This window comes from Delphinapterus leucas, chromosome 13 (genome assembly GCF_059928025.1).
Source record: "Delphinapterus leucas isolate spDelLeu-1000000601 "Yukka" chromosome 13, BTC_Dleu_Yukka2, whole genome shotgun sequence".
NCBI classification, from domain to species: domain Eukaryota; kingdom Metazoa; phylum Chordata; class Mammalia; order Artiodactyla; family Monodontidae; genus Delphinapterus; species Delphinapterus leucas.
The window spans coordinates 47,436,704-47,459,674 of record NC_143141.1 but is presented as its reverse complement, the minus strand read 5'-3'; the positions used below and the strand labels follow the sequence as shown (position 1 = coordinate 47,459,674).

Sequence of the window (22,971 nt, the reverse complement as noted above, 5' to 3'; positions counted from 1 at the left end):
ACAAAGCATCTTCTGCCAGTTTTATTCTCTGTGGGATTGGTGTCTCCATTTTCATGGCGCTACAGCATGCTCTCTCTCTCCACTCTAAGAGCTCTTTGTTCTTTGGAGTGCTGCCCTGAGCCTGCCCATTCAGTATTCTGTTTCTGCTATCTGTTGCTGCAGTAGGATATAGCAGGTATTTTTAATTCTATTCCTTTTGTTAGAAAGAGTAATTTCCTTTTTGGGGGTGGAAATAAAGATGTCTTTATACTTAGACCACTTGAGGGCTGAAGCCCAGAGAGTTTCCTTTAAAATCATCACAAGCTCCAAATCTTGTGGGCGACTTGCCTTCATACGCAAAATCTGCTATGGAGCTATCACCAGAAATTTTGTTTTGCAGTTTCCCGGCACACTTCTTTCTCCAACTCAGGATTTCTCAACTTGAGCACTATTGACGTTTGGGCCTGGAAAATTGTAGGGGGCTATCCTGTACGTTGTCAGACATTCAGAACCATCCTTGTCCTCTACCAACTAGATTCCCATAGAAACTGCCCAGTTTTGACCACTAAAAATGTCTGCAAGGCATTTTTGTCAAATACCCCTGCTGGGGGCCAAATCACTTCAGGTTGAGAACTGCTCTAAATAATGAACACATGAAAGTAGATTGGCAAACAAGTTATAAATGTGTTGGCAGGCAAAGCAAAAACATTCGTGGTAATGACAGCAAATACTTAGCACTTAATGTGGGCCAGGTACTGCTGGAAAAGCTCTTTTCATGTAAGTAAACCAAACCCATAGACTGAGGTACCATTGTACCATTATTTATACACATCTTATAGACGAGGACACTGAGACACAGAGAGGTCATGCAGGGGCTAAGTGTCAGATCAAGAATCTGAACCTAGGGACTTCCCTGGCAGTCCAGTGGTTAAGACTTTGCCTTCCTATGAAGTGGGGTGCTGGCTCCACCCCTCATCAGGGAGCTAAGATCCCACATGCCTTGCGACCAAAAAGCCAAAACATAAAACAGAAGCAATACTGTAACAAATTCAATAAAGACTTTAAAAATGGTTCACATCAAAAAAAAAGAAAGAATCTGAACCTAGGCCTGATTGTGACCCTATAGTCAATGATCTGAACTCACTCTGCTTTTCTTTCAACAAAAATTTATTGGAATAGAGACCTACTTGGCATCATACGGAATATTATCTTTGGTACGTGCTTAGTAAATACTTTGTTAAGTGAATAAACGAGTATCTGTAGATCATCTAATATTTTAAATTAGTATTGAATAGATTCTTTAGTTAACTTAAATAAAAAAGTACTTTTCCCTGAGTACAGTCAACTATTATCTATTAGAGCAAAGCAGAGGGTCTCTTAGCATTTCTAAGCCCATTGACAGGAATCTTTTGGAAAAGATTTGTTAAGGTGACCTTTAAAATCTCTTCTGATCTGAGCATTTATTTGTGTGCTGGTGCAGTATTGCAACATTTCAGAATGAAGACTGATCAAACTGAACAAAATATTTTTTTCCTGATGAGATTAAGCAAAGCACCTGCTCTTGCCATATAATAGGGAAAGAGAGGATTCATCCTCCCTCCTAAACTAGGTATGCATTCTCATGAGGTATGATGCACTGTTAGATAGTTTGACCTAGCTTCAGGACTTATAAAATATTAAACATCTTTAACTAACAGGAAGTCACTTTAGTCGATCAATCTTCAGGCTTTCATAGTTGGCTTCCTATAATAGATGAGGGGCTGAGCTCTAATGTTTGTTACAAATGCATTACATCTGATTTATATCTAAGTGGGAAGCCCGTATTTTATATAATAAAATATAAAAACATAGTATTCTTTTATTCTTGTTAAAGATGTTTTTAAAATGTTTTTCTATAAGGCAAAAGAATGGAAGCTTCCAGAGTGTCAATTAAAATAATTTTACTAAGAGTAATAAATAAAATATAACCATAAAGTAGCAAGAAAATAATCACAATAGCTTCATCTTGCTAGTTCTCTTAAAACTCACATTGTGAATTTTCCTCAGTGAGACCATAAGTAATATAAGTATTCTCTTTTCGTTTAGATGATCTTTTAAAAATTTGAATGGCTTCATATTTTTTCCTTAATTTTGAAGGAGAAGTCAGTTATTTTAAGGACAATACTAGAAAGTATTCCAAATCTCAATTTTCATGGAAAAAGATATTCCAGATATCATGTCATTAAAGAGGAATAGTAGTACCAATATGTTTTATCTTCGTCAGTGATTTGAAGGGACGCTTTTGTTTCCTCATCTAGGGTATTTGCTTATAATATTAGAATTCATGATTTATTTTATTTCATTTCATTTTTACATTATATAATAATTCTAATACTAAAAATTTTTTTTAATTTTTTGGTTTTTTTAAAATTGAAGTTTAGTTGATTTACAATATTAGTTTCAGGTGTAGAACATAGTGATTCAAAGCTTTTATATATTATACTCCACTTAAAGTTATTATAAATTATTGACTATATTCCCTGTGCTGTACAATATATTCTTTTAGCTTATTTTATACCTAGTACTTTGTACCTCTTAACTCCCTACCCCTGTCTTGCCCCTTCCCACTTCCCTCTTCTCACTGGTAGCAGCTAGTTGGTTCTCTAGATGCATGAATCTGTTTGTTTTGTTATATATTCATTCCTTTATTTTTTAGATTTCTCATATAAATGGTAACATACAGTATTTTTCTTTCTCTTTCTGACTTATTTCACTAAGCATAATACCCTCCAGCCCATCCATGTTGTTGCACATGTAAAAATTTAATTCTTTTTTATGGCTGAGTAGTATTACATTGTGTGTGTGTGTGTGTGTGTGTGTGTGTATAGACACCACATCTTTTTTATCCATTCATCTATCAATTGACACTTAGGTTGCTTCTGTATCTTGGCTATTGTAAATAATGCTGCTGTGAACACTGGGGTGTGTGTATCCGTCTGAATTTGTTTTTGTTTTCTTCAGATATATTCTCAGTAGTGGAATTCCTGGATCATATGGTAGTTCGGTTTTTAGTTTTTTGAAGAACCTCCATACAATTGTCCATAGTGGCTGCATCAATTTACATTCCCACCAACAGTGTACACTGGTTCCCTTTTCTCCACATTCTTGCCAACGTTTGTTATTTGTGGTCTTTTTGATGATAGCCATTCTAACAGGTGTGAGGGGGTTGACCTCTTTGTGGTTTTGATTTGCATTTCTCTGATGATTAGTGGTGTTGAGCATCTTTTCATGTGCTTGTTAGCCATCAGTATGTCTTCTTTGGAAAAATATCTATTCAGGTGTTCTGTTTTTTAATCAGGTTTTTTTTTTTATATTGACTTTTATGAGCTGTTTTATATATTTTGAATATTAACCCCTTATTGGTCATACCATTTGCAAGTATTTTTTCCCATTAAGTACGTTGTCTTTTCGTTTTCGTCAGTGGTTTCCTTTGTTGTGCAAAAGCTTTTAAGTTTATTAGGTCACGTTTGTTTGTTTGTTTGCTTTAGTTTCCTTTGCCTTAGGAGACAGATCCAAAAAAATACTGCTACAATTCATGTCAAAGAGTGTTCTGCCTATGTTTTCATCTAGTTTATGGTTTTTGGTCTTACATTTAGGCTTTCAATCCATTTTGAGTTTATTTTTGTATATGGTGTGAAGGAATGTTCTAATTTGATTATTTCACATGTAGCTGTTCAGTTTTCCCAGCACCACTTATTGAAGAGACTTTTTCCCATTGTGTATTGTTAACTCCTTTGTCATAGCTTGATTGACCGTAAGTGCGTGGGTTTACTTCTGGGCTCTCTGTTCTGTTCCATTAATCTATGTGTCTGTTTTTGTGCCAGTACCATACTGTTTTGATTATCGTGGCTTTGTAGTATAGTCTGATTTCAAGGAGCATGATACCTCCAGCTTTGTTCTTTTTTGTCAAGATTGCTTTGGCTATTCGGGGTCATTTGTGATTCCATATAAATTTTAGGGTTATTTGTTCTAGTTCTGTGAAAAATGTCACAGGTGTTTTGATAGGGACTGCATTGACTGTAGATTGCTTTGGGTAGCGTGGACATTTTAACAGTATTATTTTTTCCAGTCTATGAACACAGGATATCTCTCCATTTATTTGTATCACCTTCAATTTCCTTCATCAGAGTTTTATACTTTATAGAGTATAGGTCTTTCACCTCCTTGGTTAAGTTTATTCCTGGGTATTTTATTCTTTTTGATGCAATTTTAAATGGGATTGTTTTCTTGCTTTCTCTTTCTGATAGTTCATTATCAGTGTATAGAAAAGCAACAGATTTCTGTATATTAATCTTGTATCCTGCAACTCTCCTGAATTTACTGATGAGCTTTAGTAGTTTTTTGGTGGTGTGTTTAGGAGTTTCTCTGTATGTATCATGTCATCTGCAAACAGTGACACTTTTACTTCTTCCTTTCCAACTTGTATTCCTTTTATTTCTTGTCTGATTGCTATGACTAGGACTTCCAACACCATGTTGAATAAAACTGGCAAGAGAGGACATCCTTGTCTTGTTTCTCGGCTTAGGGGAAGTGCTTTTAGCTTTCAACCCCTGGTTATGATGTTAGCTGTGGGCTTATCATATATGGCCTATGTTATGTTGAGGTGTGCTTTTATTTCCTTATCTATGGTGTTTGCTTAGAGTATTAGAATTTGTGATTTCTATAATGAGTACTTAGCACACAGTAAGTGATCTGTAAGTCGCCTCCCACACAGTCTTGATGCAGAGCATTACTTTGCTATATAGCAAAGTAAAATAATTTGCAGAGTACTAGATAATTTGCAGAGTACTCTAAGTAACTGTATATAAAGTAGCCGATGAATACACAGATTTCTCTTGGAGTAGTAGGGTCATTCACACATGCTTTTTTTTTTAAAATGAGTCTGGATCTTTGGAAAACTCCAGAAAACAAAGCAAAATAGAATTCCTCAGAGAGTAGGAAGTGACTTTCTTAAGGTTGTTGGGAACTGTTCTCCCAATAGATGGCTGGAATCTGGGTTTCCCCACTTTACGCTCTGAAGTTGCCAGAAATAACTCCAACCACTGAGTTATTGAAGGCTTATGTTTTATGAAACTGTCTTCAAAAAATGTCATGATTGACAATTGTAGAGCTAGCAGAGAGCTAAGCCTTCATTGGTATATAAGTATTATTCAGATATATTTTACTTGAAGGTCAAAAATGATGGCTGGTCTAGACACATTTTTCCATGACCTGAATTAAAACAAGAAAATTGCTGACATGAGTAGAGAGTCAATAATCCTGATTCTAAAAGAGGACCTATTCCTTTAAAATGATATCATCAAGTAGTTTATTCTTCCATAAAAAACTGGCCCATATATCACCCCCTCTTATGGGATTAATAATACTATACAATCTATATTTAATATGTTTAAAAAGAACCTGTTACAAGATACTGAAAGGCGTAGCTATTGCATGTTGTATCAACTTTCTGAAAGTGGGAAAATAAATGACTGCTCTTTTCAGCAGGCCTCTAAATGGTTATAGATGTTACCTTAGATTCATGGTTATGATAATAAGCTTTGTTACAGTGGAGAGGCATTGGGATTTAATCTTGCTACACACTAAGGAAGAATGAAAGATGTTCTTATGTTTTACTTGGTTGAATCCAAAAACACATGAGATCTGAGAGATGTGTAAGACTTGGAGAGAACCAAATTTAGAAGATAGAACTCACTTGTAAAAAGTCTGCATTAGTTGTTAATGATCATCTCAGAAATAGAACTATGCAGATTGGGATGGGAGGTGAATTTTAAGCCATCAACCATATTATAAATTATTGGATTTTTTTTTTTTTTTTTTGCGGTACACGGGCCTCTCACTGTTGTGGCCTCTCCCGTTGCGGAGCACAGGCTCTGGACGCGCAGGCTCAGCGGCCATGGCTCACGGGCCTAGCCGCTCCGCGGCATGTGGGATCTTCCCGGACTGGGGCACGAACCCATGTCCCCTGCATCCGCAGGTGGACTCTCAACCACTGCGCCACCAGGGAAGCCCTGGATATAACTCTTTTGATGATGGAAATAAATTAGACACTGACATATGAAATGATTACTAAAAGAGCAAAGTGTTGCTTTGATGAAATGATCATTATGGTCCAAGTGTAAATCTATAATTTTCTCTGTTATATGTGAGGATTATGTGTGACTTACTTATTTAATAGGTAACTGGTATTGATTTTGTAGATTCAGGAAAAAGTTTTGTGAGTACCAACTGCTGGTCAAGACTGCTCCCCTTTTTTACTTTGCTTAAGACCATGGTACATTTCCTTTATGGTTCAGCCTCGAAAAGTTAGAGAAAAGTCAAAATTAGACCAGTACTATTCACAGTAAAGCACGTACTTCTAGGATAATAGATTAATGAGAACGAAAAAATTATATTCTCATTTTCAATCTCCTAAAATTAACTTAAACATTTGGACACTGGAATTTTTGGACTATATTTGCGAATTTTCTATATTTTAAAAATTGTTTCTTATTCCTTAGGATATAGCATTCTTAGATACAGGTCTTAGTGAAAGTTGGCAGGGAAAGGAAATTATGTTCAAATTAGTTCATTTTGCTTCTGATCATTTTAATAAAATTACACAGTTTGGTCATGGCAAAAACCTGACATTCAGGGGAAAAAAAATTTTGTATTTTCTTTTTATGTCAGTTGTGATGTCTCTAGTTCCAACCAGTACAGAAATTTGGGAATTAACCAATTAATTAGAAATGTTGATAATTGTGTATATGTCCCATTTAAAATAGTTACTTTAATGCAATGGTGATCTCTTGGTTCATTATATACTCTTCAGTGTGCAGAAATTTTGCTGAGAATTTGATGCAGTGTCAGTTTTTCTGAGTGTTGAATATATCTACCCAACTTGTGTTTCTTAACATAAGGTCAGAGTGCTCCCAATTGCATTTAAATAATTTCTAAGCTGCAGTTTTAAATACTTGTAAGATTTATGTTAATTCTGTTTCTCACAAATAAAACCAACAAAATTAAGTTGTATAAATAGCTTCCTTTTTCTTTTTTTCTGGAATTTTGGCATTATCATGTCTCTTTTTGATAGCTTGAGAATTAGTTATACCTTTGCCCAAAACTTTAAAAAAAAATCAGTATTAGCTCTCATACACAGGACTTCAGTGAGTTTTTAATTTTTTCCCTAGTTAGAGGTGCATGTTACAGCTTGCCATTGTGGTCACTGTGGTTCATTTCATTAAGCTTCTTATTCTATATGCTTTCTTGAGACTTGGGAAACAGGATTTTTCTGAGTGATTGTACTATATTGTTCCAAATATAAGGCTACCCAGAATAGAAGGCAACCTCCAACTAGAAACAGCTCAAATATGGAGAAAGGCTGGGGGCCCAGAGCCCGGCGGGTCTTGCAGTGGTGGCAAGGGTGCCGAGGAATAGGACGATGCCTGCCCACTCTCCCGGTGAGTGAAGATGAGTCAGCTGCTGACTTGCTTGTGCATAACCAGACGGCTTCTGTTGCTAGAGGAAAAGGCATACTGGGCGGGGGGGAAAGAAGAAGTCTGTACACATGAAAGAAAGTCACTGTGTGTCCAAATCAGGGAGGGAAGGCGGGAGTAGAGTCTATTTCACCTCCTAAATGGTCGCCTTCAGTGTTTGTTTTTTTTTTCCCTGAACGTGGGGGTGAAAGTTGAATAACCCCAAACACTGGTGGAGGAGGAAAGTACCTGCACCTTTTGTGAAAAGGAGTTTAAAGGTCAGTGGCCATGGAAATGAATTGTTAGACACCATCAGATGTCTCACGACCAGCCCAGAAAATTATTCCTTGCCTTTTCAAATTGACTGCTGACCCAAGAGGTGGTGCATGCACTGTGTCATCATGTGTAGCCTGAAAATAAGCAACCCCAAAGCTGGGAGTCACATTTCCCATTTGAGTAAGATTTTTTTCTTTTTAAATTCCCTGTCTCCTGAGCCAGCCAAGATACGATTTAAATAAACAGGCTAAATCTTATTGAAATAAACTCCAAGGGACTGTTTAAAATTATTTGTTGGGCTAGTATTTCACCGAGTAGCATATTTTAAAAAATACTTCAGTGAAAAATGTATTATTCGATGGAGAATATGTATTGATGGAGCCCAGAGAAAACTCCAGGTATTGGTCTGATTCTACTAATAAGCACATAGAAATCTAAGCTTTTATTTCATAGTAACTAAATAAGATGTGATAGAATGAGGTGCTTGTTTCTGCTATAATCTAGAAAACTCTTTAGCACCTGTTAGTGTACAACTTAACCAGCATTCAGTAACCTTTGCGGCTTCACAAAAACTACATACAATATAAACCTTGACCTTTCTAGTGATTACCAGTCTATGGCTCGCAAAACAAGTTTTAAGTAGAACTTTAATCCCTGAATGATAAGTTTTTCTCCACTGGGTAGTTTCCATTGTAGCCTTCATGATGTTGATGAAACTTCTTTAATAAAAAAGTATGTTTTTCTGAACAGACAGGACTCTCCTTAAGTTTAAACAATGCTTAATTGCCCAGAGGATTTGGTTTAGGGAAGCTACTTATCATTGATTTCAGAAATACTCTTAAACCAAAATACCCTGAAAGATAGAGGTCCCGTGCCCAAGGAATAGCAAGCTAGAATTTGACATGCCTACCATTTTGCCAGGTCTGGGAAGGGAACCTTTGAAACAGAAGGGCTGGGCAGAAAAGGATTTGAAAGGGAGAACTGGAAGGGAGTGTATCCCAGAGGGGGAAGGATTGTTGCCAAGTTAGATTACCAGTCAGAGGAAACAGCACTGCAGTGGTGGAGTCTAAATGAGAGGGTCCACGTGAACTCTGTATAACCTCAGAAGCCTTTTCCAAAGAGTTCATAAGGGTGATACCAGTCAGGAAAGAGACTAGTAGAGGATCAGGGCTTTTCAGGGAAGAAGAGCTTCCTTTATAACTCCTTCGCTTTGGAAATATTTGATCTCTACAAAGGAAGAGGATGCCCAAATTTGGTGGGGGGAGTGTGTGCCTATTATTAACCATCTTTAAACTTCAAACAGTTTCCTTTGTATTATTTGTTTTGGGTACTATTATGTCTGATTTGATCCAAATTACAAATACAGCAAAACAAATATTATAAACATTTTTTTCCCAGAGGGGGTTGGGGCTATAATAATTGTATGTTCTGTTCATCACCTCCTGTTAATTTCATTAGTTGCAACGGCAGACAGAAGCCGGAGAGGTCACCTAAATGTCAGATTCCATGGCTTCCTCTCCCTGTTGGCTAGTGACGGCGGGGGCAGGACCTGACCTGATTGCATTAGGAAAAGAACATGGCCTAAGTTGGCTTGTGAGGTGGCAAGGATAGCCTTCAAGGACATAGGAAGAAAGGACAGTGACAAGGGAAGAGAGATTTTCCAAGTTGCATATAAATAATCACCTTTGTAAAACTCAACAGGAAGAGTTAATTTCTCTACAAATAGTGTTGTTTGTGTAAAACCCATACCTGTAACCTGTGCTCAGCTTCTCCCTCCCGTCCCCAAAATGCACAACATAGAAGCTCTCCTGTAGGTGCTGGAAAATTAACGTCCCAGATCACTGTTGTTTCTTCCTTTCATGATTTCACACATGGTGCACCTTCCCTGGCTCCTTCTCCGGGGGTTAGATTCATAGGATCAAGTTAAAGGGAACAGTTATTAATCTATTATGAAAAAAATCTGTAGATTTGTTGATGGACAGAAATTAAAATCTCTCAGGCCCTAAAAACAGGTTTGGGCAATTCCCATTAGACTGTTTTTGCTAGGAGGATAGATCACTGCTGTTCTTTTTCTTTCCTGATCCATTAGTCTTTTTCCCAAGGAACCCCTAGAAAAAGTGACGTTTTTTACTTTTTCCCAGTTCCTGTATGGGTGACTGTGACTCTCACAGGTCAAATTAATAATGCCCAAGTTCTGACTTCTCGGCAGTTCAGTTGAAGAGTCATTACACTACAAATATGTAATTTGTGATCTGTTTTGTTTTTCAGTTTTTAAAAGTTCATAAAATAAGAGAATTCTTGAAGAAAATGTTGAATATGGTTAAATCTCTTTGGGAAATGTTCCACCATAGGTCTTTCCCTCAAAGAAGGGTTTTATAAGGGACACCATTTCTCGAATGCAGCAATATGCCTTTGAGAAATGGTGATGTGTCTGCATTTTCTGAGACATATGGAATATGGCATTTGTCTTGCTGAGTGAGCATGTTTAACTCAGCTGTGGAGTAACTCACAAATTCCCTACTCTTGAGTATCTTTAAGTTTCAAAAATCATTCTTGAAATGTTCTTAATGGGCATTCCTTAGGGGGCACTGCTCTCTTTGGTAAATCAGAAGTGACATCTGGAAATGCATAGAGATGGCTCTTGGTTACTTTTTTTTTTTTTTTCTGCTGGTCAAGCAGCGAGTGTCTTCCAATTAACAGGTTGATAGCATCTTTGGACAGGCTAGAGAAAATTAACAAAATGGCTAATTCTTGTTTGGCAGTGAAATTGAATATTGAATGACATCTCTGCAGTTATAAACGACCTTTGTTTTAATAACAAAGTTGTTGATTTTCTACTAAGGGTTCTTTTAGGTTGTCATCAGGGGCTGATGGGAGTAACAGTTCACCCAACTCTCCAGCTAGCTTCAGTGGACATACCACACCTTCTCAGCAGCCTGAACCCGTGGTACACTCTCTTAAGGTAACCAACTGTGTACAGCCATTCATCCAGTACTTCAGTTGTGTTGTGGCTTGTTCGCTATAGTCTGGTAATCCTCACGGTCTCGTTTTAACCATAGATACTTTATTTTTTGAGCCCTTATGGTGTAACTTTTTTTTCTATCTTCAGTTTTAAAGTATGATTTTAATTTTTTTAAATAGTGGGTTTGAATACTTATGGTTGAATTGAATCTCTAGTTTTATCATTTTGTTTTGAGTAATGTGATTCATATCTATCTGCATTGAAGTTGAAGTCTGATGTGCATGTATATTCATATGTGTAAAATACTGTTACAGGTATTTTCTGTGCAATGTTTGTAGCATGGATGTCTTCAAATATAGGAAGTTAATAGTTGGCCAAAATAAGGAAAGATACCATATTTTTCTTTCTTTTTGCAACTGAAGTACTGAAAGTTTTCAAATAAACAAAAACCTACTCTGTTCACCATTAAATAGAAATTAAGTCTTCAAACTCTAGTTAATGCTTTAATGCTTCTTTATAGAGTATTAGAAAATAGATATATGGTCTTATTCATGAAGATATTTTATTTTTTGCTTATACTTCAGCTTCAGCAATGACTTAAAAAAAGATTTGGCTGAAATTTATCATTTATTTTTCTTTACCAGTAATGAGCTTTCCAATAAGTAAAATTAATAATAAGCAGTGTAAATATTTACCTCTCTGAGAAGAAACGGCAGGCAATAAAAATCTTAAAAACTGAGACAGCAGTTAAGTTTCATCAGTTCCAAAGTATAAAACACTGTCCTCCAAATTACCTATAATTCCTAACATGTAGCCTTGATCAAACCTTTCTGAGCCATAAAGTAAGTAGAGTGCTTCAGTCCTGCTTTTGCCACATGGGTTTCAACGACTTTTCTAAAATTGTTTTGGTTTCAGAATGACTTATCAAACAGCCTGATGATGCACTCTTGTGAAGGGGTCCACACTTTCCTTGGCATGCAGAAAGCAAAGAAGTAGATGAGAACTGCAGAATATTTACTTGAGGATGACTGTTTTAGCAGTCGCTTTAGCTCCCTTGTTACATTTTGCTGGAACTTAGATGAAATGAGTTTGCTTCTCTCAAGCACATACTGATTGGGCACCGCCCTGTGTCTGGGCTGCTGGTTTATCAACTGGCTTGCTCTCTGCGAGAGCATGTGGATACTGTTTAGTACGAACAGCATGCTAAGGAAGCTGTTGCTTTAGCGTAAATCAGGCACTAGCGATCTGAAAAGCATTTCCGAAATGGGAAAATGAAGGAGTGGCTTCAATCCTGTAGTATTAGTATCTGCACATACTCCAAAGGCAACACGCTGCCCTGCTTTCCAAACTGTCTGAAACCTGTTTCAGCCTATTGCCTTATTCAATGGCAAGTGCAGCTGGAATCAGATCAGTGCAGTGGGTCACATTGCCACCATTCCCAAATTTCTCAAGGCAGCTGTGTTAGTATGGCCTAAAAGGAAGGGGAGGGCAAGGAAGAGCTATTCAATTTTCTCTGAATTCATTCTCTAATTTTCATCTAAAATTTTATCTCAAGAGGAAGATACTATGTTATAATCAGAACACGTTAAGTGTCCTCACTTGGCCAATGGGTAATGCCAAGCAACTGAAGCATCTTGATTGGGTAACTGGAAGCTCTTGAATATAGAATACGTTCGCTTCCACGAGTTGAAACAGAAATATGTGCAAACATAGCCTCTGGGAAATGCATCTTCAGAACATCTCAGTGTAAAAAAAGAAATGTAGCCACTCAACGTTTTGTTTTTAAAAGCTACCACTGTAGAGCTGATTTATATCATAAGATTGTTCTGTTCTGAAAGGAATAGTCAGGACAATGGCTCCTTTTCTGATAAGTTTTTTAAAATGTCTGGGCTTTAATAAACTCCATGGTCATAGCTGTGGGGAAAGTGTTGTTGTAAGCCAGTGTGAGGAGTTAGCCCACTTGTGATAACACCACGTTTTTCTTGCTTTAAAATTCCTAACTATTAACTAGAGCTTCACTTCAATGAGTAGAAATTAACTGAATTTAAGTACACTTCTCTGAGGTACATTATAAATCGAATTTGTAGGCAAATGAGCTTGTTCCAGGAGTTCTTTAAGTTTTCTGTGAATATTCACTGAGCATCATCAGTGATTTGCTCTAAGTATAAAAAAAAATGTGAAATGACTCTAATATGAGTTGAGTACCAGAGTGAGGCTTTCATTTACCACCGTCATATCCTTCTTTAAAGAAGTGGTACCTACACAGTAATAATGGCCAGAAGTTTTGAGTTAACGAGAAAGTAGTTTGTGAGATTATTTATTACAGATTTGAACTCGGGTAAATATCGTTGTAGTCTCAGTATCCATGAACTCGACATGAAGGTCCCACTTCGGGCCTGAGTTATTTATTTTGGTCCACCTGTTTGTTCATTGGTGCAAATTCTCAGGTGACATCTTTAGGTGTGGCTGTCAGCACTGACCATGATAACAGCAGAACCAGGGAGTTTAGCAGTGTTACAGTTCAGTGTGGATTCTACAGGAGCTTTTAGAAAAAGCTTTTTTTTTTTGCTACATCAGTGATTTGATTTATAAGCTGATGTAGAGAAAACTAAACAGCACTCAAAGCGAAAGTTTTGCCCTCTTTTTTACTACAGAAAGTATTGACATGAAAATTTTAAAGACATTTTGAATAGAATTTTATTCTCAATCCATTTAGTGATAATTTAGAGAAGTAGAACCTAAAATTGTTTAAAAGCATCTCATTCCCAGATGAAAAAATGAAAAATATTTAGTGTTGCTCAAATATTTTCACAACTGGGGAGCCATTGCCTCTCTTTGCTTCTGTCAAAGAGCTGTGGCCTAGTCCTTTCCTAGGCACCAGAAACATGTCTAGGAAAGAACTGTGAGGTCACTAGTGTTAATGTTAACAAAAAGTTCTTATGCTACATATTTCTGGGTTCTGACCAGTTTCAGCTGTGACTATTACCTTTTTTAGTCATTTTTTTCTTTAGGCCTTGTCTACATATCATTTGGACTGTTGAGCAATATAATTAATTACATGCCAGTCTTTACAATGGAGCAAGAATTATTGACTGTCTCCAAATGGTTGACAATCAAGTTTATCTTAATGACCAAAGTAACTAAATGCATCTAATTGTTAATGAATTCAATTGACTATTAGTGATGCAATAGATGGCTCTTAATGGCCATTTGAAAATCAAGTAGGATTCAGATAGCTTTCAGAGCAATCAACTCTTTTAAAAGATTTTGCCATGTGTTAATCCACTCTGATATGCAGACATGGAGAAAACTAAAGGTTTTTACAAAGTGGAGCTCCTTGATTTTTATTCATAACTAACAAGTTTTTTTCCATGTGAAATTTGCTTTTCTTTTTCAACAAATCCAGGTCTTGGATGTTCAGGAAACTATAGATCGTCAACAGGGTAAAGAGTATGAACATGACCTTAGTGAGACAGAAAAAGCTATAGTCAGAGAAATGTGCAATGTAAGTTTAATGTGCTTTATTGTGTATTCTATGTCGAAAACCTCATCATAGTTTAGTTATTGCTTCGTGAATACATTCTTTTTAAAATGCTGGCCAAATGCCTTTATATTTTTATGTGAAAGTAAAACCAACCTTCCCTTGATTTTCTTTAGTAAATTTTATTGCAGTTTTATTAACACAGTAATCATGTTGTAAAATATTCAGGTAAGCAAGAATCAGCCAATTCTGTGTTACAGAATGAATTGTGAAAGATTTTGAATAAATTTTCTAAAATGTTACTAGTTTTGATAAAATAAGCTTCCATTTCATAATTTTCCTTAATTATGTTTAAAAACCTGTGATAAAGAAAACACAACCTTCTTCAGATTATTTGTAACTAGGGGGAAAAAAATCACTATCTTAATAGGTAATATTTGCTTAGCTCTTCATGCATATGATATGTGTGCTCCTGTCATGCCAAGCAGTATCTTTACCTCTCAGTGGTTGATGCAAGCTCAAAATAGTAAGAGGTAGATAGATACGAACTTAAGAGATAGTTAGCTACACAGAAATCTACCTTATGAAGTCATAGAAAAGCACAGTTTAAAAAGAAAAAAAGACATGCTATTTTCACAGTGCACAGCCTATGTAATCATTATTGCGGTTTGGATTTGATTAACTGAATTTTAGTTTAGTAATATGCTTGGATATATCATTTGATCAAGAATATAATTTGTGAAGCTTGTTAAAAAGCTAAGTAGAATATGATAAGGGAAGACATTTCTTAAAAGCAAAAATTCATGGCCGATTATTTTAAGCACTGATTTGAATTGGCTTTATACTGTACTTTATCCCTATAGTCTTTGTTCATTAGGGTATCAAAATTGTTTGGAAACACCCTTCAGCTTTAGGCTATTAGGACCAGATATCTCATTTATGTACCTCCCTAAGGTGTTCCTGGAATCCAGTGAATGTTAAATTAGGTCCCATGGGCATTTTAACACTCTTGCCCCAGCACATATAGGCTCCTGCTTGCTTGTGTTGTGGCTGTTTTTCTTTCCTACATATCTGTTTTTGTCTGTTTTCAAAAGGTCGTTGGTTCTAGATGTCATAATTTCCTAAATGCATCACTGTTCATCTTCTGTAGCTTTTTGCCTGTCCTTAAGGTTTTCAATTTGAACATTTCCCTCAGATAAATTTTAAAGTTCAGACATGAGGAATTGTAAAACTAGAAGGGACCATAGAAGGTCACACCTCCAGTGGTTCTCAAAGAGTCATATGAGGCTCCTTCATAATTCAGAGGTCTGGGTTTCACCCCAGATCATGGGCAGTTGGGTTAGGAACTGCTCAGTAAGAACCCCATACTTGCATTTCATATTTGAAGAAACTAAGATTCCGAAACTAAGTTACTTGCCCAAATTGTTCTCTAATGAACAATGAAGTCAGATGTATACCCAGATTTTCTCTGAGGACCAGCCCTTTCCACTTTGCCAAGTGTAGTTAGTTAATCCAGGCACTGCCATTTTCTTTCCTCAATAATGAAAATCAACGTATTGGGCGCCCCGAAAATTTCGTTTGGGTTTTTCTGTAACATCCGGTCAGAAAAAACCAGAATGAACTTTTTGGCCAACCCAATAGCTTGCAGAGGAGGCCATGTCCATTGTGCTTAATGGCAGAACTTCTGTAAAGAAACAGGACTGTTTTTTGAGGAAAGATTTTTAGATATTAGAAAAGTTATTTCTGAGTCGTAGAAGCGACCCACTAATGAATTGGATCTTGATTAGTTCTGCAATGATTTTTGCTCGCCTGTATTTCCAAAAAATCCTTCATTGTCCTCTTCATGTACCTTCAGAAGTTTTCTAGGGCATCTTTTATCACCGAAATTTGAGAAAAAAATGTAGTTCAAATCTGATTATTAGCACTCTTATGTTTGGAAACTATTTAAAAGCTAAGAGAAAAAATTGTTGATTTAAAATATTTGTGTCAAGACGAGGGGAAGAAGGTGGAAGAGTAAGACGCAGAGATCACCTTCCTCCCCACAGATACTCCAGAAATACATCTACACGTGGAACAACTCCTACAGAACACCTACTGAACGCTGGCAGAAGGCCTCAGACCTCCCAAAAGGCAAGAAACTCCCCACATACCTGGGCAGGGCAAAAGAATAAAGAATAAACAGAGGACCAAAGAATAGGGACGGGACCTGTACCAGTGGGAGGGAGCTGTGAAGGAGGCAAGGTTTCCACACACTAGGAAGCCCTTCCTGGGCGGAGACCGCGGGTGGCGGAGGGGGAAAGCTTCGGAGCCGCGGAGGAGTGCACAGCCACAGGGGTGCGGCGAGCAAAGAGGAGAAATTCCCGCACAGAGGATCAGTGCCGACCGGCACTCACCAGCCCCGATAGGCTTGTCTGCTCCCCCGCTAGGGCAGGCAGGGCTGGGAGCTGAGGCTCGGGCTTCGGTCGGAGCTCTGGGAGAGGACTGGTGTTGGCGGCATGAACACAGCCTGAAGGGGTTAGTGCACCACAGCTAGCCAGGAGGGAGTCCGGGGAAAATTCTGGACCTCCTTTCTTCCCTCTTTGTTTTCTGGTGCACGAGGAGAGGGGATTAAGAGCGCTGCTTAAAGGAGCTCCAGAGACGGGTGCAAGCCAGGGCTATCAGCGCGGACCCCAGAGACGGGCAGGAGACGCTAAGGCTGCTACTGCCGTCAAGAAGCCTGTGTGTGAGCACAGCACCCCCCCTTCCAGGGAGCCTGTGCAGCCCGCCACTGCCAGGGTCCCAGGTTCCAGGGACAACTTTCCCAGGAGAACACACAGCACACCTCAGGCTGGTGCAACGTCACGCTGCCCTCTGCTGCCACAGGCTTGCCCTGCACTCCGTACCCCTCCCTCCCCCTGGCCTGAGTGAGCCGCAGTCCCCGAAGCAGCTGCTCCTTTAACCCCGTCCTGTCTGAGCAAATAACAGACGCCCTCCGGCAACCTACACGCAGAGGCAGGGCCAAATCCAAAGCTGAGCCCCGGGAGCTGTGAGAACAAAGAAGAGAAAGGAAAATCCCTCCCAGCAGCCTCTGAAGCAGCAGATTAAAGCTCCACAATCAACTTGATGTACCTGCATCTGTGGAATCATCCCAAATTGAGGAGGTGGACTTTGAGAGCAAGATTTATATGATTTTCTCCCCTTTTCCTCTTTTTGTGACTGTGTATGTGTATGCTTCTGTGTGAGATTTTGTCTGTATAGCTTTGCTTCCACCATTTGTCCTAGGGTTCTATCCGTCTGTTTATTTTTGGTTTTGTTTTTTTTCATTTTTTTAAAAAAATTATCTTAATAATTATTTATTTTAATAAATTTATTTTATATTCTTTCTTCCTTTCTTTCCTTCCTTCCTTTCTTTCTTTCTACTTTTTCTCCCTTTTATTCTGAGCCGTGTGGATGAAAGGCTCTTGGTGCTGCAGCCAGGAGTCAGTGCTGGGCCTCGGAGGTGGGAGAGCCAACTTCAGGACTCTGGTCTACAAGAGACCTCCCAGCTCCACATAATACCAAACAGCGAAAATCTCCCAGAGATCTCCATCTCAACACCAGCACCCAGCTTCACTCAACGACCAGCAAGCTACAGTGCTGGACATCCTATGCCAAACAACTAGCAAGACAGGAACACAACCCCACCCATTAGCAGAGAGGCTGCCTAAAATCATAAGAAGTCCACAGACACCCCAAAACACACCACCAGACGTGGACCTGCCCAAGGAAAGACAAGATCCAGCCTCACCCACCAGAACACAGGCATTAGTCCCCTCCACCAGGAAGCCTACACAACCCACTGAACCAACCTTAGCCACTGGGGACAGACACCAAAAACAACGGGAACTATGAACATGCAGCCTGCAAAAAGGAGACCCCAAACACAGTAAGCTAAGCAAAATGAGAAGACAGAAAAACACACAGCAGATGAAGGAGCAAGATAAAACCCCACTCAGACAGTCTATCTGAAAAAGAATTCAGAATAATGATAGTAAAGATGATCCAAAATCTTGAAAACAGAATAGAGAAAACACAAGAAACATTTAACAAGGACCTAGAAGAACTAAAGATGAAACAAGCAATGATGAACAACACAATAAATGAAATTAAAAATACTCTAGATGGGATCAATAGCAGAATAACTGAGGCAGAAGAACAGATAAGTGACCTGGAAGATAAAATAGTGGAAATAACTACTGCAGAGCAGAATAAAGAATGAAAAGAACTGAGGACAGTCTCAGAGACCTCTGGGACAACATTAAATGCACCAACATTCGAATTATAGGGGTTCCAGAAGAAGAAGAAGAGAAAAAGAAAGGGACTGAGAAAATATTTGAAGAGATTATAGTTGAAAACTTCCCTAATATGGGAAAGGAAATAGTTAATCAAGTCCAGGAAGCACAGAGAGTCCCATACAGGATACATCCAAGGAGAAACACGCCAAGACACATGTTAATCAAACTGTCAAAAATTAAATACAAAGAAAACATATTAAAAGCAGCAAGGGAAAAACAACAAATAACACACAAGGGAATCGTCATAAGGTTAACAGCTGATCTTTCAGCAGAAACTCTGCAAGCCAGAAGGGGCTGGCAGGACATATTTAAAGTGATGAAGGAGAAAAACCTGCAACCAAGATTACTCTACCCAGCAAGGATCTCATTCAGATTTGATGGAGCAATTAAAACGTTTACAGACAAGCAAAAGCTAAGAGAGTTCAGCACCAACAAACCAGCTTTACAACAAATGCTAAAGGAACTTCTCTAGGCAAGAAACACAAGAGAAGAAAAAGACCTACAATAACAGACCCAAAACAATTAAGAAAATGGTAATAGGAACATACATATCAATAATTACCTTAAATGCAAATGGTCTAAATGCTCCCACCAAAAGACACAGATTGGCTGAATGGATACAAAAACAAGACCCATTTATATGCTGTCTACAAGAGACCCACTTCAGTCCTAGAGCCACATACAGACTGAAAGAGACTGAAAGTGAGGGGATGGAAAAAGATATTCCATGCAAATGGAAAACGAAAGCTGGAGTAGCAATTCTCATATCAGACAAAGATAGACTTTAAAATGAAGACTATTAGAAGAGACAAAGAAGGACACTACATAATGATCAAGGGATCGATCCAAGAAGAAGATAAAACAATTGTAAATATTTATGTACCCACCATAGGAGCACCTCAATACATAAGGCAAATACTAACAGCCATAAAAGGGGAAAGCGACAGGAACACATTCATAGTAGGGGACTTTAACACCCCACTTTCACCAACGGACACATCATCCAAAATGAAAATAAAAATAAATAAGGAAACACAAGTTTTAAATGATACATTAAACAAGATGGACTTAATTGATATTTATAGGACATTCCATCCAAAAACAACAGAATATACATTTTCTCAAGTGCTCATGGAACATTCTCCAGGATAGATCATATCTTGGGTCACAAATCAAGCCTTGGTAAATTTAAGAAAACTGAAATTGTATCATGTATCTTTTCCGACCACAACACTATGAGACTAGATATCAATTACAGGAAAAGATCTGTAAAAAATACAAACACATGGAGGCTAAACAATACACTACTTAATACTGAAGTGATCACTGAAGAAATCAATGAGGAAATTAAAAAATACCTGGAAACAAATGACAATGGAGACACGACAACCCAAAACCTATGGGATGCAGCAAAAGCAGTTCTAAGAGGGAAGTTTCAAGCAATACAATACTACCTTAAGAAACAGGAAACATCTCGAATAAACAACCTAACTTTGCACCTAAAGCAATTAGAGAAAGAAGAACAAAACAACCCCAAAGTTAACAGAAGGAAAGAAATCATAAAGATCAGATCAGAAATAAATGAAAAAGAAATGAAGGAAACGATAGCAAAGATCAGTAAAACTAAAAGCTGGTTCTTTGAGAAGATAAACAAAATTATAAACCATTAGCCAGACTCATCAAGAAAAAAAGGGAGAAGACTCATATCAATAGAATTAGAAATGAAAAAGGAGAAGTAACAACTGATACTGCAGAAATACAAAAGGTCATGAGAGATTACTACAAGCAACTCTATGGCAATAAAATGGACAACCTGGAAGAAATGGACAAATTCTTAGAAATGCACAACCTGCCGAGACTGAATCAGGAAGAAATAGAAAATATGAACAGACCAATCACAAGCACTGAAATTGAAACTGTGATTTAAAATCTTCCAACAAACAAAAGCCCAGGACCAGATAGCTTCACAGGCAAATTCTATCAAACATTTAGAGAAGAGCTAACACCTATCCTTCTCAAACTCTTCCAAAATATAGCAGAGGGAGGAACACTCCCAAACTCATTCTACGAGGCCACCATCACCTTGATACCAAAACCAGACAAGGATGTCACAAAGAAAGAAAACTACAGGCCAATATCACTGATGAACATGGATGCAAGAATCCTCAACAAAATACTAGCAAACAGAATCCAACAGCACATTAAAAGGATCATACACCATGATCAAGTGGGGTTTATTCCAGGAATGCAAGGATTCTTCAATATACACAAATGAATCAATGTGATACACCATGTTAACAAATTGAAGGAGAAAAACCATATGATTCTCTCAATGAATGCAGTGAAATCTTTCGACAAAATTCAACACCCACCCATTTATGATAAAAACCCTGCAGAAAGTAGGCATAGAGGGAACTTTCCTCAACATAATAAAGGCCATGTATGACAAACCCACAGCCAACATCATCCTCAATGGTGAAAAACTGAAACCATTTCCTCTAAGATCAGGAACAAGACAAGGTTGCCCACTCTCACCACTCTTATTCAACATAGTTTTGGAAGTTTTAACCACAGCAATCAGAGAAGAAAAGGAAATAAAAGGAATCCAAATTGGAAAAGAAGTAAAGCTGTCACTGTTTGCAGATGACATGATACTATACATAGAGAATCCTAAAGATGCTACCAGAAAACTACTAGAGCTAATCAATGAATTTGGTAAAGTAGCAGGATACAAAATTAATGCACAGAAATCTCTGGCATTCCTATACACCAATGATGAAAAATCTGAAAGTGAAATCAAGAAAACACTCCCATTTACCATTGCAACCAAAAATATCTAGGAATAAACCTACCTAAGGAGACAAGAGACCTGTATGCAGAAAATTATAAGACACTGATGAAAGAAATTAAAGATGATACAAATAGATGGAGAGATATACCATGTTCTTGGATTGGAAGAATCAACATTGTGAAAATGACTGTACTACACCCAAAGCAATCTACAGATTCAATGCAATCCCTATCAAACTACCACTGGCATTTTTCACAGAAGTAGAACAAGAAATTTCACAATTTGTATGGAAACACAAAAGACCCCGAATAGCCAAAGCAATCTTGAGAACAAAAAACGGAGCTGGAGGAATCAGGCTCCCTGACTTCATACTATATTACAAAGCTACAATAATCAAGACAGTATGGTACTGGCACAAAAACAGAAAGACAGATCAATGGAACAGGATAGAAAGCCCAGAGGTAAACCCACGCACATATGGACACCTTACCTTGACAAAGGTGGCAGGAATGTACAGTGGAGAAAGGACAGCCTCTTCAATAAGTGGTGCTGGGAAAACTGGACAGGTACATGTAAAAGTATGAGATTAGATCACTCCCTAACACCATACACAAAAATAAGCTCAAAATGGATTAAAGACCTAAATGTAAGGCCAGAAACTATCAAACTCTTAGAGGAAAACATAGGCAGAACACTCTATGACATAAATCACAGCAAGATCCTTTTTGACCCACCTCTTAGAGAAATGAAAACAAAAACAAAAATAAACAATTGGACCTAATGAAACTTCAAAGCTTTTGCACAGCAAAGGAAACCATAAACAAGACCAAAAGACAACCCTCAGGATGGGAGAACATATTTGCAAATGAAGCAACTGACAAAGGATTAATCTCCAAAATTTACAAGCAGCTCATGCAGCTCAATAACAAAACAACAAACAACCCAATCCAAAAATGGGCAGAAGACCTAAATAGACATTTCTCCAAAGAAGATATACAGACTGCCAACAAACACATGAAAGAATGCTCAACATCATTAATCATTAGAGCAGTGCAACTCAAAACTACAATGAGATATCATCTCACACCAGTCAGAATGGCCATCATCAAAACATCTAGAAACGATAAATGCTGGAGAGGGTGTGGAGAAAAGGGAACACTCTTGCACTGCTGGTGGGAATGTGAATAGCCACTATGGAGAACAGTATGGAGGTTCCTTAAAAAACTAAAAATAGAACTACCATATGACCCAGCAATTCCACTACTGGGCATATACCCTAAGAAAACCATAATTCAAAATGAGTCATGTACCAAAATGTTCACTGCAGCTCTATTTACAATAGCCAGGAGATGGAAACAACCTAAGTGTCCATCATCAGATGAATGGATTAAGATGTGGCACATATATACAATGGAATATTACTCAGCCATAAAAAGAAATGAAATTGAGCTATTTGTAATGAGGTGGATGGACCTAGAGTCTGTCATACAGAGTGAAGTAAGTCAGAAAGAGAAAGACAAATACCGTATGCTAACACATATATATGGAATTTAAGGGAAAAAATGTCATGAAGAACCTAGGGGTAAGACAGGAATAAACACACGGACATACTAGAGAATGGACTTTAGGATATGGGGAGAGGGAAGGTTAAGCTCTGACAAAGTGAGAGAGTGGCA

The 22,971-nt window shown here is 37.8% G+C and overlaps 1 protein-coding gene across 3 annotated transcripts in view; it reads left to right on the top strand.

The window, feature by feature from the left end:
- The window catches only part of CCDC85A (coiled-coil domain containing 85A), a 204,531-nt gene that overhangs the window by 177,395 nt on the left and 4,165 nt on the right, over window positions 1–22,971 (top strand). Inside the window, exons 4-6 of one of the 3 annotated variants that reach the window (XM_022597156.3) lie at window positions 7,323–7,457; window positions 10,591–10,710; window positions 14,117–14,215. The exons of the other annotated variants lie outside the window; for them this stretch is intronic. Of the exons in view, the coding sequence (XP_022452864.1) occupies window positions 7,323–7,457; window positions 10,591–10,710; window positions 14,117–14,215 (354 nt within the window). The remainder of the gene's footprint in view (window positions 1–7,322; window positions 7,458–10,590; window positions 10,711–14,116; window positions 14,216–22,971) is intronic. 3 annotated transcript variants of the gene reach the window in all.